Source organism: Microtus pennsylvanicus, chromosome 20, assembly GCF_037038515.1.
Source record: "Microtus pennsylvanicus isolate mMicPen1 chromosome 20, mMicPen1.hap1, whole genome shotgun sequence".
NCBI lineage: Eukaryota > Metazoa > Chordata > Mammalia > Rodentia > Cricetidae > Microtus > Microtus pennsylvanicus.
Genome location: NC_134598.1, coordinates 35,651,071 through 35,663,859, shown reverse-complemented (window position 1 = coordinate 35,663,859; position 12,789 = coordinate 35,651,071). Strand labels below are relative to the sequence as shown.

At 42.2% G+C, this 12,789-nt stretch overlaps 1 protein-coding gene across 1 annotated transcript in view; it reads left to right on the top strand.

The window, feature by feature from the left end:
* Positions 1-11,877, top strand: part of C20H12orf42 (chromosome 20 C12orf42 homolog) — an 89,910-nt gene extending 78,033 nt beyond the window's left edge. The window contains exons 8-9 of the mRNA XM_075954358.1: positions 7,671-8,024; positions 11,441-11,877. Coding sequence (XP_075810473.1) covers positions 7,671-8,024; positions 11,441-11,877 — 791 coding nt within the window. The remainder of the gene's footprint in view (positions 1-7,670; positions 8,025-11,440) is intronic.
* Positions 11,878-12,789: the final 912 nt, after the last annotated feature.

Below are 12,789 nucleotides of genomic sequence, written 5' to 3'. Positions count from 1 at the left end.
AACGGTCCTAGGTGATCCCTGTGAAAGAAAGGGTTGTTACCCTCAGGTTGAGAAGCCATGTGCTGGAGGGCGCGCTCATGACAAGACAGGAGAGGTGTGGGAAGCATCCGTAATCTAATCTTGTGATTAGGTCCCAGGTTGGTCCCTGAGATGTGAAGGGGCTTCTTAGGTTTGTTTGTTTTCCCTTTCAGGGAAGACAGGAGCACACAAAGGAACCAGAATGGGAAAGTTCCCTTCCCTCAGCAGAAATAAAGCTTTGTCATGCTTTTGGTGAAGGGAATACTCTACTTATGCTTTGCTGAGCTCGTTCATCCACCTCCCTGTTACGACCTTGGAAAGATCTTTCTCACAAATTCACCTTGAGAATGTAGTCGTTTTTCCCCACCTGAAACAGGTCTCGAGGCCTGCGCTCTCAGGTTCATTCACACCAGCTGCCGGTGACTGGTCAAGTTCACTATGGCAACGTTCCCACCAGTTCACGGCTCCAGCGGTAACTTCACCAAGCAAGCAAATCCTAGGTTGACCTGTTGGATTTAGCTGTCCCTCCAGAGTTTGGGGGGGTGGGGGTGGAAGTTTCTCTTGAAAACTTAGTTCTGTGCTGGGTTCAAAGAAAGCCATAGCCATGACGTGGATCAGCAAGCTAGTTTCCAAGCTGTTTATGTGATGGAGTTGAAACTACAAGTCCGTGTCCTTCACTTTCCCCAACATTTTTGTGATTATAACTCCCATCTCTCAGATGGAAGTTTGCTAAGTTCTTCATAACTACCCCAGACTACCACACCCATCTGGGTTCCCATGTCCTTTGACCTCCGTGGCTGGCAGCAGCTTTTCACCTGTCTGCCACTCCTGACTCATCCACTCACGTTCCAGTCTCTTGTGAATCACATGCCATGCACCCCCTAGACGCCTCTCTAGCCCCTTCCGGCTTACTTTCTGTCAGCCATTGGGATTGCTTTCCATGGTCAGGATGGCATTGTCTTTACTCCTTAAATGAACAAACCCTTTTCAGACTTCAGGTCTTCTGAGATGAAATGTCACTGCCCTTGTGTCACTCCCCAGGGATCAATGTCTCAACCTTCTGGCTTTTTCTTGATGCTATTCACTATTCATAACTGTTTGGCGGTGTTGTTCTTTCCTGTAATACACAGTAGTTATCATGATTCATGGGGGTAAGGATGACATTTATATTATTCTCTTGCACCCAGATCATGTACAAGGTAAGGCACATAGAAGGTTTTCCACAAACATTTTTGAATGAAAGAGGGCATAAGACAAGTCTCTGGATGGTTTGACTGTGTATTTTTCCAGGAGATGTAGAGAAGTAGAGAGAAAGAAGTGTGTGTGTGTGTGTGTGTGTGTGTGTGTGTGTGTGTGATATGTGTGCTGTTCATTTGCATGTATGCACGTGTGCATATACGCCTGCATGTGCATGCATGCGAAGGTGATAGCTTGACATCAGAGGTCTTCCTCTATGCTTTACACCATTTTTTTTGAGGCAGGGTCTTTACTGAACCTGGATACCACCCGATTGGGCATGCTGGTGTGTCAGCAAGCCCCAGGGATCCTCCCATCTCTGCCTCCTCAGTACTGTGATTACAAGGGACAACCGCTATACCTGACTTTTGGGAGATTGGAGCTCAGTCCCTCATACTTACGTGGCAGTCACTTAATGGACTGAGTCCACTCCACAGCCTTTAAGAAAGGATAGAAGTTTTAACCAAGCACAGTAAGAACAGCTAAAGGATGTGCTCCCTACTGCCTCGCATTGGTGCTCCCCACTGCCTCGCATTGGTGCTCCCTACTGCCTTGCATTGGTGCTCCCTACTGCCTCGTATTGCTCTAGGTCTTATTTTTATCTGTACCCAAGGTAGGCAACATAATTTCCAGTGCATGGATTGGGAAAACTTAAGTCAGGCTTAGGAAGGGCTAAAATGTAGATTTGACTCAAACAGCTAGACTCAGAGCTCATGAGTGCCTGACATCTATTCTCCATCACCGTTGGGGGCCTGATATACACTGACTCTTCCCCTGTACTCAAAGTCATTAGCTCATATGCGAGTCTTAGCCCGTGGCTGGGAGGCAACAGACTTCATTGCAGTCTAGGAATACCTCCAAAAGGTATAATACAGGAGGGTGGTTTAATGGCCTAGTAGAATGGAGAGTGTATTTATGATCAATGTTTGATTTTTAGATGCGAGGGAACGAGAGCAATTAGGTTTAGTCTTTAGTCACACCTAAATGATATGAGTTTAGGGGAGTTCAGTGCCTCTGTATTTTAGGTCGGTGTTTCTGCCAGTCCTTTATAGCATAAACATGACAGAGTTAGGAATGCGGTAGAGTGAAGAGAGAAAGCCTGGGATGCAAAGACACATGGAAGCTGAGAGGAGTTAACACATTTGTCTTTGTATTGAATTGAAACTAAATCTATAACCGTGGTCTAGATAGCGAGTTTCAGACTCTCTAGGCCTGTTCCCACCCCACCTCCCAAAATATCTATCATGATTTATCAAAATGACACATTGCAGTGCAAAGAAGAAGTTGGTTTTGTAAAATGCTCTCAGTAAGTCACCAATACCACCACCACAACACAGCTATAACTGATGAGCTATGCATCCCTACACCAGGAGCCTGAGAGCATGCTTTGAATGAGGGATCTCATGTGAAGGGGGCATCGATTCAGAGCCAGGCTCTGCCAGTTTTATTCATTGCTAGTTTTAGCCTACATTTTGAAACTGAGAATTTCTACTTCCCTGTATTAGATACACTTCTGACTGCATTTTTTATGGCTAAGACTTGGTTGGTATGGTCTAGCCTGTGGTCAGTGCCCAGTATGTTTAGCTGCTCTCATCATAGACATTTCATCAAGCCCAGGATGCTATGGTCATGTGTATCCTTGAGCAGGTACCACCAGCATGGATTGTGAGGTAGCAAAGCAAAAGTTACCCCAAATTCAAAGACCGGGTTCCTGCTTTGGGCTCAGCTAGTGATACAGTCAAGATGATCATTTTTTTTTCTCAGCCTCAGTTTCTTAGTAAAATTAGTAAGCCAGAGAGGCTTAGTGAGACTCAAGTGGGATTGTTGATATGAACCAAGCAAGATGTAAAGGAACCGTCAAGTTATACGGAGTGTATATGCTGGATCTGAGAGGTGTCTGGATGCAGAAGATGCCTGAAGAGAAAGAGGTACTGACTTTTCAGCTCGTGTTCATGATTATTTCATGGAATAAAACTCACAATGGCCTTGGAAACCCGTAGAATTTCCACAGATCAAGGACTCTCCACACTGATGACATGCTTTAAACCACAAAGGGGCCTCACAGCACAGATACTTGGGTCCCTCTCCCCAGCTTGGCCAGTGGTAGGACATGATCCATATTTAAAAAAACATGTCTAATAAGTTGTTGTCTAATATATATTATCTAATGTACAGTTATGGTTGGGAAGCACTGAATTAGATTTAGGTATAACCTACCAAGAAGTGTTAGACTTCAACCCACGGGCCATGGAATATGACTTAAATTTTGTCATTATCTAGGAAGGAAAATTAAGGGAAAAAAGCCACTGAAGCTTGCAAAAGAACTTTGAACACTTTCTCTATTTAAGACCAAGGCAACTGGTTATTCTATTAATCCAGGTCACCTGTCAGTGGTATCGTAGGAGATACCAGAAACAGATTCAAGAATCTGTGAAATTAGCAGAATCTGGTTTGATAGGCTCAAGTTCATTTTACCATAAACCAACTGATAAATTTTGTCTTAAAGTTATTGCTTTTATTGGGTAGTATCTAACCTGTGGCAAATGCTTAAAAATATTGGTTAAATAATGAAATAAATAAGCACAGTGACCACCTATCTTAATGCTTAATACATAATACATGCTGGTTTTATTGTTTCTTGTACACATTAGAATACCTATTATGAAGGGGTGGACTATTTGATGCAAAGGTGTGAAAATTTAATCTTTCAAAGTATTTTCACAGAGTTGGGTGTTGAAAGTGGTTAGTCTCAGATAACATTTAAATTCTCTTGATCCCTAACTTCTTGGATGGGAAGGGACATTTGATGTATTTGAAGTTTTTCAGACCTTACATTCTATTCACACTATCTGAACAACCAAACAAGAATGCATTGAATACCCTGGTTATAGTGTTATTAATTTTCCCTTTGGACCAAGAAACCCAAAGCTACAAGTTTGAAAGATCCTAGATGCTTCTCTGCATTTTGGAAAGCTTGATAATTTTTGTCTACCACATAAAATTGTGGGGTTTAAGATGCAATAATATGTCAACTAAAATGAAAATCAGACATTCAAGTTAATGTGAGGGAGGTGAACCAGATATCTAGATCTAAGATTTGCATGTGAACAGAGATTACAAATGCATTCCCCATCCCCATTGATTCAGAATGAATCTTTATAAAATTATGTTCTATGGTAAAGATGTTACAAAAGGAAGTAAATGGTTGTGACACTCATAGGTCTGGTTATGTGCCAAAGATGGAAAGTGGTGGTTTGTGCTTATTCAGAGAGCAGTTTGTGTCATATGTATTATACATTAGATAATTAGAAGACTAAAAAGATACCACCATTTTTTTTTGTTTTTTCAAGACAGAGTTTCTCTGTGTAACCACTCTAGTTGTCCTGGAACTAGCTCTTAAAGACCAGGCTGGTCTCAAACTCACAGCAACTCATCTGTCTCTGCCTCCTGAGTGCTGGGATTAAAGGCATGAGCCACCACCGCCTGACCAAGATACCATCATTTAAAAATCAGAAAGTTTTACATTCTTAAAAATATTGTTCTCTCTAAAATGGCTGTTATTTTTTTTCTGGATTCTCCATTTAATCTTGGCAATAACAGGGTTGAAATGTGTCTGATCCCTTCAAATGGGACAGATACTCTCAGGATAACCCACTTTACTGGGATAGCAGAGAGTATTTTTTATGATTGACCCTCAGTGTACAAGGTTGTGGCTTTGGCAGAATGTGGTAGTTAGCATGGACAGTATCCTCTTGGCTACATGTGACTTGATATACACAGTATATTTCCTGATGCTTTAGCTCAATTCTACATAATAGAACTCAAGCCATCATCCAATCCAGTTTCCCCCCTTCCCATTCCATGACTACCGTATTTGGGGTCTTTCACTTATCTGTCTTCAAAAGATGAACACAATGTTTTAGATGAAATAGTTTTATTAGTAAATTCTCTAGGATAATATATGCAAAAATAGGCTATAATGAATATAATAATTTTATGGCTATTGTAGCAAATTACCACAAACTGGGCAGAACCAAGAGACTTTGTTTTCTTAGTTTGGAGAGCAAGAGTCAAAGCTTTGCTGAAGGTTCTGAGAGATAATTTATCCAATGCGTGTTTAGCTTTTGGTAGCAATTCTTGCCATTCCTTAGCTATTAGAAACACCTCTTTAATTGTGTCTCTCCCATCCCATGGTATTCTTCTATATCTGTATCTATGTTTCTCTTCTTATAAGGACACTTGCCATATTGAATTAAGGACGACCTCAGTGACCTCTTCTTGACTCTCATGTGTAAAGAGTCTATTTCCAATTAAGGGTAGATTCACAGCTACTGAAGTTCAGGGCTTGAATATAATTTCTAGAGAATGTAATTTATTTGGACATACTGTTACAGACTCAATGTCTTTTTGCAAGTTCCTCTTCAGCTCTCAAAATTAGCCTGCATATCACTCAACCTGAGGAGATTCCAAAGCCCTGGAAATTTCTCTTTCTTTACACTCCTTCCCCCATTGAAGATCTCCTTTTATGTCACTGCTATCTGAAAAGACACGTCATTAAATACATCTGCACTATGAATGCTAAACTGTTTTTAACTCTTTAAATTTTATTTTTGTCTAATTAAAGATTCATAGAAATTCCAGTATATGAACTATGGATTTTAGTTTATTTTCTTCAAACTTTGTTGTTTTCATTGTATGCTTTTCCATCTTTGTATTTAAGAATGGTTCTTTCATATAAGCTTTGACTTTACTATGTAATAATGTCAATATTTAATATTTATTTTCTACACACCAACTATGTTCTACATTATACACACTGTCTAGTCTGTGCTTTGTCATTTCTCAAGAGGCAGTTGTAATTCTCCATATTTTATCAATGAGAGTCTGAGAATGTGTAAATTAAAGAGAAATTTCCCAGGCTTCCAAGCTGTAAATTGCCAAAAACTTGAACTGCTTTCACTGATTTCTCCTACTATTCTGAGATGAGAATAACATATCTTAGGTCAAAATTTATGTTTTTATTTATGTAACACACATAATTGTAAAAAGATTGAATTTGGTAATTAGATAAAATAAGCCTTGTCCATTCTCTTGCCCCCTTCCAAGAGTTCTTATCCCTAAAAGGATCTCAATTGCTTTCAAACTATAATCCTAAAATTGTGCGCGTGTGCACACACACGCATACACACTCCCCTATATTGTCTGTCCACAGAGACTATTCTTCTCTTCCTGTTTTTTATCTCTATAACTCCCCATTACTTGGCACTGCCCTGGCTGTGTCCATGGCTGCCTTTGACTATTGAAGGCTCACTCACATTTACCTTCTCCCTGGTCTGGGACTAGCCAAGCTAGTCTGTGTCTGTCTGTCTGTCTGTCTGTCTGTCTGTCTGTCTATAAAATGGGTTCTGAGATATCCAGCTCAGATCTCATGTTTGCAAGGCAAACTATTTCCTGACTGAGCCACCTCCAAGCCCTCCAAGGCACCTTTAAGCAATGTGTTTTTCACCTTGTTGATGCATCTAAAGAAGTCTCTCCCCCCCCACCGGACTTGTGCTTTGGGATTGAGAGTCTGGGCTGAAGTTCTAACTGTGTTCATTAGTATTTATGTAAACTTGGACGAGCTACCTGTTCTAATGTATGTTGGCTTCTTGGAGTATGGTAAGAATTGGTCACAAAATGGGTGGCTTAGAAAAACATAGGTTTATTCATTTCATTCTGGAGGCCAGAAGTCCCAAATCAAGGTGACCGCCTGGGCATGCTTCCCCTGAAAGCCCTAGAGAAGGGTTATCTGCTTCTTCCTTCTAGTAGCTCCTTGTGTACTTAGGCTCCTAATCCTTGTTCTCCATCTTCACTGGCCTTCACCTTTGCCTGTGTCTCCATGAGGCACACTCTTGTGTCTCTCAGTTTTATAAGAAGGATAAACAAAATGAACCCAGAATGACTTCTTCTTTAATTATATTTTTAGGACCTTTATCCCCAAATGAGGCCACATGTGCAGATATTGGAGATCGCAAGCACAGGTGTACAGAGCTTCAACACAGCATTTTATTTTTGGTGGGAGGCACTCATAAAACTGCAATCTAGTGTTCTTACTGTAAAATGGAGGTACGAATGGTTTCATCTAGTTGTGGCTCTTGCAAGGATTCAGCAGCAACTGTGTTCAGGGCATCACACAGTATCTGCTACATACATCAGTATTCTCAGCCCTTCACATCTGTCTCCACGCTCCACACTCTTCCCACCGTTTTCCCTCTGAGGTAGAGACCCCAGTTCCTGTCACAGTCATGCGTGTTTGCTCAGATTTGAAACAGAAAACACACACAAAGGCATCTATAACTCGATCCTTGCCTCCTTCCATTAATCTAGACAATGGTTTTGAAGTGATTCTTTCCAACTAACGTCTTTCCCTTTTACAGGATTTATAGAAGGGACTCCTAGTCCAATGACAGATAATGGACTACTTTACACTCCACAGTACATAATCCCCAACTCTCCTGGGAGCACAGTTTCTTTCGAAGAAGTTTATGGAGAAGCCTGTCCTTCCCTGTCACCAACCAGTGAAACGGACGAAGATGATTTGTTCTCTACTGTCAAAGACAGAAGGCAGAAGCAACTTAGAGGATCACCTAAGCAGGCCTGGACCAGCCCATTTCTGGAAAAGCCAGCTGCAGATAAGCCTCTTAAACGATCATACACCATTTTCCTGGAAGCTGCAGGTAGACACATACCACTTCAGAACCATCCCTTGGGCAAATCCAAGGGAGATTCTGGTAGGTATCACGTTGTGGTTTCTAACTTCTCTTGTCTTAATTTGTCATTTTCAGGTTTTAACTTCAATTTAACAAAACTGCTGGTTATTGAATCAATGGTGAGCCATATTCTAGAAGCATGATAAGAGCTTTATAAGTGAGACGTTAGGCTTTTGGTTGACACTACATTTGAGGGGACAGGTGTGTGTTGATGACAAGTTATTGATCATTAGGTGTTGCACCAAACAGTAGTGGCGACATCATATATGTTAAGCTGTTATCCTAAGCTAGACTCCATACTGAGCATTTTATGGCTTTTTACAAAACCAACATGTAACATTTAGACAGCTAGCCTCCCTACTTTACAAATAAAGTAGCTGTGAATGAATAGGATAGGGTAATATGTATGATAATTAAATGTTTCAACTTCAGCTGTCCTAGTAGGAAAGATTAAAAATAAGGGCACAGAGGATGAGAAAATAGTTCAGTGGCTAAGGTATTTGAAAGACCTGAGTTTGAACCTCTAGAATCCATGTAAACTGGGCATATGAGCTCATGCCTATAACCCCAGTGTTTCAAGAATGAGGAGGAGAGGTAGGGGGAACATGAGAACCCTTGGAAGTTCATCAGTGTAGGCAGGGGTGAGTGGCAACAAACACACAGAGAGACTGTCTCAAGCCAGTGAAGTTGTCTGCTGACCTTCACACACATGATGTTGGACGCACATGTCTGTGTCCACCCATGCAGGTGTGTACAGTAGTGTGGTGGGCACACATGCCAAGCATATTCATGTGCACACACAATAATTTTAAATGGAGTATAAAAAAAGGGGTTTTGGAACAGAAGACCCTGGCTCAGGTCTCGTCTCTCTCCCACATCAATTTTGTAGCCATGATACAGTTCCATGGGTGTTTTCTGAGCTTGGTCTTTTCCTCCATAAATCAAGGATAATTAGTGCTTTGAAGTGTATTTGTAATTAGAAGGCTCATTTCAAAAATTCTCTAAACACGGTAGAGACTCGAGGACGTAGGTATCTGGGAAATGTTACGAAGAAGGATTGGGTTGGTGTTATGGAGCCTTCTTGGAATGGAGTTGTTGTTGTTTTTTTTCCCAGTGTGGAGAGTTTTCCTTCCAAATGCCAACACAGGTTCTGTTGATCTATAGACACCAAGTCAGAAAATCTTTTATTTCTAGGATGCTGGACCTAATGATGGGATGCAGATTATACAAGTCAGTTAACACTTTGAAAAACTTTATGTGCATATGTTTGTTTGTGTGTGTGTGTCCATGTATATGTGTGTGGCGGTCACAGTCTTAGGAGTCTGCCTCCTTTTGAGACAGGGTTCATTGGACTGCATCTTCCTAATTAGGTCCGACTGGCTGGCCAGAGGATCCCAGGGACCCTCCCATCTCTACCTACTCAACTCTGGGGCTGCAAACATCTGTTCCCACAGCAGGCATTTCCACATGTGCCCTGGGTCTTCATTCTTGTGAGGCAAGCGGTCCATCCACTGAGCCATCTCTCCAGTTTGAGTCTTTCTCTGTGTAAGCTAATGTGCCAACATGAGCATATGCCTTCAGCTCTCATCCGTTTGATCTTTCCACAGATATAGAAAGCGTTGCTTTCTTATAATTTGGAAGCAGAATTGGAGGCCTGTTGGGGTTCTGTTACTGTAGGGTTGAAGTCAGGATTCAAATCTCCAACCCTGACTCCAGGCCAGAACATCCTTGGCTGATGAGTTAACAGGGCAATGATGGTTCTTCGGCCTGAAGCACTTTCTAAGTTCTCGATTCTAAACACTTTGTTGTTATCTTCCCTCAGACATTTAACCAGTTTGTTTCTCCATATTCAATTTTTTAGTTAAGTATGACACACTTGGTCTTCCCTAATCTCCTTTCTTGCTTTGTCTCTTAGGATTATCATTAAGACTTCTAAGCTTACTTATTTCTTATTCATAAGTCGGCTCCCATCTGCTTTCCCCCTCCTGCCCCCACAAAGAGACCATAGGCTGTGTTGGGGCAGAGATGATGCTCACCTTATTCTCTTCTGTGTCTCTAATGTCTCGAATGCTATTGGGCACCTACCAGCTTCTCACAGGTGAGCCAATGCATAAACGAACGGACAGATTGATTTTCAGCGGCAATCACGTGACATAGACAGCAAAAGCTCCATGTTCCCAGTGAGAGCAAAGATGCTTAGGACAGCTGGTGTTTCAGGGTTGGACCCTGATGGCCCAGATTGTCTCCTTGTTGCTGGTCAAATGTGCCATAGTGATTGCCGCGGTACTCCAAAGGAAAGAATGCCCGTCTTTCAGCGTAAGAGATAGGATAGCATGCTCTGCCTAGGTCATGTGTGATTGTGCTAAATTCCAGAATTTTGGCAGATTCTTTATGCCCTGAATATGGACCATAATTAAGTGACGCATATGCAAGGGCTGGAAAGTCCATGTTGATAGGCGTTATGAGAATGTTGTCAAGCACCGAGTTTGGAAGCTTTCACTCACCCAGACATTTGGCAGTGTTCTGTTTTTGTGTCCAGGAATAACTCGTTCTTTGGATTAGCCAGGTTCCCAAAACGGTTCTTGTTTGGTTTGTCTGCTTGACAGGTATATTGAGTGTATAGCGGAAGATACTCAGTACCTACCAGGCACAGAGCAATGTGGTGGGAATTCAGTTTAACTCCTTAGAAACACATTGGCTGTTTGACGCCCAGTGTTAGGACGATGCTGTGCTTGGGAAAGAATTCTGTGGTTGTTTGAAAGGTTTTGGGGATTTGCCCGTTACTAAGAAGCCCATTAGAGAGTTGCAGGAAATGATTTTAAGTGTGTAAATTATCTTAATTTATTACTGATGGAACAGACCTCTAATGTGTGTGAGTCAATGTGCAGAATTTCTCAAATAAAAATGGAAGACTGTATGCATAAAATGTGGATGGAATTGCAACAGTGGGGAAGAATAGAAATTAAACTGGATATTAATATCAGCGGGAGAGTGAATGTTGGGTAGGCTCATCTTCGGGGGTTATCTACTTTTTGCATTTCAGCTGGTTTTATAAATTCTAAGAAAATCCATGGTAGCTAATGTTTGGATTTGCTTTCAGATCATCAGCGGTCAGCCTGAGCCGGCCATTGACCCTTTCTAGCATATCCAACACAACTCAATAACTTTCTCTTTACAAACTTCCTGGAAGTAGAAGCTGGTGCCCAGCTTTAGTCACAAAGCTTCTCCCTTTCCCTCCGAAGGTTTGGACAGGCTCCTTTGAAACCGTTCTTGTTCTTGTTCTCGGCAGCCTCTTCCCAGGGCCAGCAAAGGAATAGCCAGCATTTGGATTATGTGACGGGGTGGTCAGGGGTTTTCTTTTCTCTCTCCATCCCAGCCGCTGGCCTGTGGTCCTTGTCCAGGCTGGAGCTGGACTACCACTCAGCTTTGCCTTCCAGGTCCTGGGTTGAGACCTTTCACCGCCATCGGCCTCTGCAAAAGTGTAAACCAGAGCTGCTCTTCCCCGAAGATCAGCTGCAGGACTGCCTCAGAATCTGAGCAGCAGGATAAAATGTCATCCTCGGGCTCCTGGACAAACACAGATTCCCTAAGCATATGTGGAAGTGCATTAGGAAGACCCTTGGCTGCCACAACACCAGGGATGACCCCCAAGCATTCTCATCGCCCTACAGAATGTAGGTCAAAGGCAGCTAGCGCCTTCCGTGGCCATGCAGCTAAGGAGCCCCTGCCTCTGCTCGTGGGATCTTCTACCCATTTGTTTCCCAAGAAGTTAATGAAGGTTTGCTCCTCGGCAGCCCCACGCCCACCCCAGGGCTTCCATACGGCTTGTTCACAGACTCTTTCCAGGCCGGTGGTGACTGCTCACTTACACTGACTGCTGAGAAGGAATTGTTCTGCGAACGCTGCCATCTTCCAATCAATGCCTGCCCAGAACAACAGAAAGGGCCTCAGATGGATTGGTTTCCACAGAACTATTGTTAGGCTTTGTGAAGCATTTTTGAACCTAATAAATAATGTCAAAAGTCTCTGTCGCGGCCAAAAAATGTTCTTTTTGAAGCATTTGTAATGGTATTTTTGTTCTGCAGTGTCTCCCACTGTTACAAAGAATCCACGCTGCACAATGAGGATCGGGTGCACCGCGTGCCACTTGGCAGCGCGGCCTGCTGGGATCGTAGGTTGGGCCTTTGTTTTGCTGTTACAGGTAAAAGGTTTCATTTGCCAGCTTCGGCTTAGGGCTAAGGGTAGTTTCTGAGGGCCTTCAGGATGTCTATGTAGACATTTGGAAAACATAATTGAATGCCTGTAATTTAATAGTTAAAACATGAAATTTGATTACACCAGAAATGCCCAGGGAAATTCTTCAGGCTATGTGAAGGGTTTTGTGTCAGAAACCTGAAGCCAGATCCTAGCTGGAGGCTTTGAAACCCTTGGAAGTAAGCTTAATTTTTTTTTTTAAAGGAGACGATTCCAAAGTTTCTCATTTGGTATAGAAAAGTCTGGCAACTCAGGGAATGGACTATCAAACTGGTCATTCTAAATAACACATTAAAAATGCTTCGGGGGTAACTTACCAGACTTACAAGCCTATGTTCAACACTATATAGTGTTTGATAGCTTTATCAGTGATTTGATGGGATGACATTTGTTCCTTTCAATGTTCATGGAGAAATAGGAACCAGTGTGATCAGTATCTTTCCTCAGACTTGCAGTGTCCCCTCAGGGCTGGCCTTGGGAAACTAGATGCATGAAGATTAAAAAGATTCGCTGCATTCATATTTTCCCTTTG